Here is a 2817-nt window from a genome sequence, read left to right as displayed (position 1 = left end):
AGAGCAGTTTTAACATCTTTATCCATATTTTAGTAAGAAACTTATATTTCAAATTAAGTATCATTTAAAGATATAGATGCTGTTCCTTCTACTTTTGATGGATCAGATAGATTACTTAAGTGTAATTTACATTCGCATTATTAATTAGTTTCATCACATTATTATGATTATTATATTAATATTATTAAGAATAATAATGATAGTACTTTCATGTTTTTATTATTATGATAGCTTTTTTAAATTTTTTTTTTTTATTTTTAATTATAAATAATTTTTATAGATATTATTTGATTTTATTTTATTTTTTATGCGTAATTTTCTATAATTTTAGATTCAAAAATTAAAATAAATTGTGAATTATATATTATATATTAATAATATAGATAAATGTATATAATAAATAAAAAGTAAAATATAATCACAAATTAATAAAATATAAAAATTAAAATAATTAATTAAAAAATAAAATAAATAAAAAATATTAAATAAATACTATAAAAATTCAAAAATAATTTATTTTTTATATATTTTATTAGTTAAATATTTTTTTTAAAAATATATTATTTTACGTATTAATAAATTATTTTATTACAATAATACATATTAATTTTTTTTAATAACATATTATAAATTGTGTAATAAACTAGAAAATTTATAAAAAAGAAAATAGTAAAAAATAAAATTTAATATAAAAAAATAATTTTAATTTTTAAGATATAATTATTTTATATGCTATTTTTATTTAATTTATATTCTTTAGTATTTTTATTTTATTTCAAAATATAATTTGAAATTGTGGATTATAAATCTAAAAAATAAAAATTATATATTATTTATATAATAAATATAAATTGAAATATCTTATGAAAAATAAAAAAATGTAAAAATATAATATAATTTTTATTTTTTTAATATTAAACATATTTATAAATTTTTTTTTATATATTTGTATTATTATATCTTTTATATAAAAAAAGATAATAATAATAAAAATTGTTTAATTATTTTTAATATTTATTTTCAATTTTTATTAGATTATAGTCAAAAAATTATTTACTTTTAAATTAAAATCTAATTTATATATTTTTTTTTTTCGAAAAATATTTATTTTTGCTTTCTTATATATAATATTTAATTTTTTTAATATCCAAATAAAAAAAAATTAATAAAAATAACATATTAATCAATTTAAATAAAAAAATAGAAAAAAATCACAAATTTAATAAAAAAAATATATTTTATTATAAAAATAAACTAAGATTTTTTTCATTTATAAAAAATATTTAATTTTTTTCAATTATCTTTTTTTCAGTAATATTTTATTTAATATTAAATTCTACTGTAACATGCATAGTCATTTTTTATCCTTTTATTTATTAATAATCAATAGAAGAAGTTTTTAAACTGTCAACACTATATTAGAGATCTTTTAAAATTATATCTGCCTTTTTTTAAGCATTTTTAACTGCTTCACCAATTAATTCATTTTTAACTTTTTATATTTATTCATCATCAGGAAAGTATTTAACAAAATCAACAGTATTAAATCCATTTTCAATAGCAGTCTAAATCACCTCTTCAGCCTTTTCTAATTCAGAAGATTTTACTTAAATCTAATTTTTAACTTTATATCCTACATGTTATCTCTCTCTTGTTTAGTAACTTAATTTTCTACTTCATTATAAGCATTTTGAATAGAAAAACCACTAGTAGAAACAGTTAATGTATCATCTTTTTTTAATTCTTCTAATACTTTATTAACAACATCGTTATTATTTTTAAGAGCTACTGATGCTACTTAATCTTAAGTTTCATAAGAAAATTATAATAAAAATTAAGTATCTTTTAAATCCACAGATGCTTTTCCTTCTATATTTAATGGATCAGACAGATATTTTAATTATTTTTAACATAAGCATTTTTAATTTTCTTCTTTTTATTATGATTATGGTTATGGTTGTTATAAATCTTATGATTGTTATTGATCTTATGATTGTTATTGATCTTATTATTGTTATTAGTCTTATGATTGTTATTGATCTTATTATTGTTATTGGTCTTATGATTGTTATTGATCTTATGATTGTTATTAATCTTATGATTGTTATTGATCTTATGATTGTTATTGATCTTATGATTGTTATTAATCTTATGATTGTTATTGGTCTTATGATTGTTATTGATCTTATGATTGTTATTAATCTTATGATTGTTATTGGTCTTATGATTTTTATTGATCTTATTATTGTTATTAATCTTATGATTGTTATTGATCTTATTATTGCTATTGGTCTTATGATTGTTATTGGTCTTATGATTGTTATTGATCTTATGATTGTTATTGATCTTATTATTGTTATTAGTCTTATGATTGTTATTGATCTTATTATTGTTATTAGTCTTATGATTGTTATTGATCTTATTATTGTTATTGGTCTTATTATTGTTATTGGTCTTATGATTGTTATTGATCTTATGATTGTTATTAATCTTATGATTGTTATTGATCTTATGATTGTTATTAATCTTATGATTGTTATTGGTCTTATGATTGTTATTGATCTTATTATTGCTATTGGTCTTATGATTGTTATTGATCTTATTATTGTTATTAGTCTTATGATTGTTATTAATCTTATGATTGTTATTGATCTTATGATTGTTATTAATCTTATGATTGTTATTGGTCTTATGATTGTTATTGATCTTATTATTGCTATTGGTCTTATGATTGTTATTGGTCTTATTATTGTTATTGATCTTATTATTGTTATTGGTCTTATTATTGTTATTGATCTTATGATTGTTATTGATCTT

At 15.9% G+C, this 2817-nt stretch overlaps 1 protein-coding gene across 1 annotated transcript, besides 4 other annotated features; it reads right to left on the bottom strand. All coding sequences in view use genetic code 6, as the record gives it.

Moving 5' to 3' along the window:
• Positions 1 to 395: 395 nt before the first annotated feature.
• Positions 396 to 492: a microsatellite.
• Positions 424 to 514: a microsatellite.
• A 131-nt stretch (positions 515 to 645) lies between these two features.
• Positions 646 to 686: a microsatellite.
• Positions 687 to 1143: 457 nt separating this feature from the next.
• Positions 1144 to 2419, bottom strand: IMG5_124690 (hypothetical protein; the record flags this gene model as incomplete). Its single annotated transcript, XM_004032270.1, has 1 exon — positions 1144 to 2419. A coding segment is annotated over one exon (849 nt), but the record flags the coding sequence as incomplete, so codon positions are not given.
• Positions 1952 to 2817: part of a microsatellite that runs on past the window's edge.

The sequence above is a fragment of the Ichthyophthirius multifiliis genome, assembly GCF_000220395.1.
Source record: "Ichthyophthirius multifiliis unplaced genomic scaffold scaff_1120509250985, whole genome shotgun sequence".
NCBI lineage: Eukaryota > Ciliophora > Oligohymenophorea > Hymenostomatida > Ichthyophthirius > Ichthyophthirius multifiliis.
The sequence above is the reverse complement of the archived record's forward strand: the minus strand, read 5'-3'. Positions and strand labels throughout refer to the sequence as shown.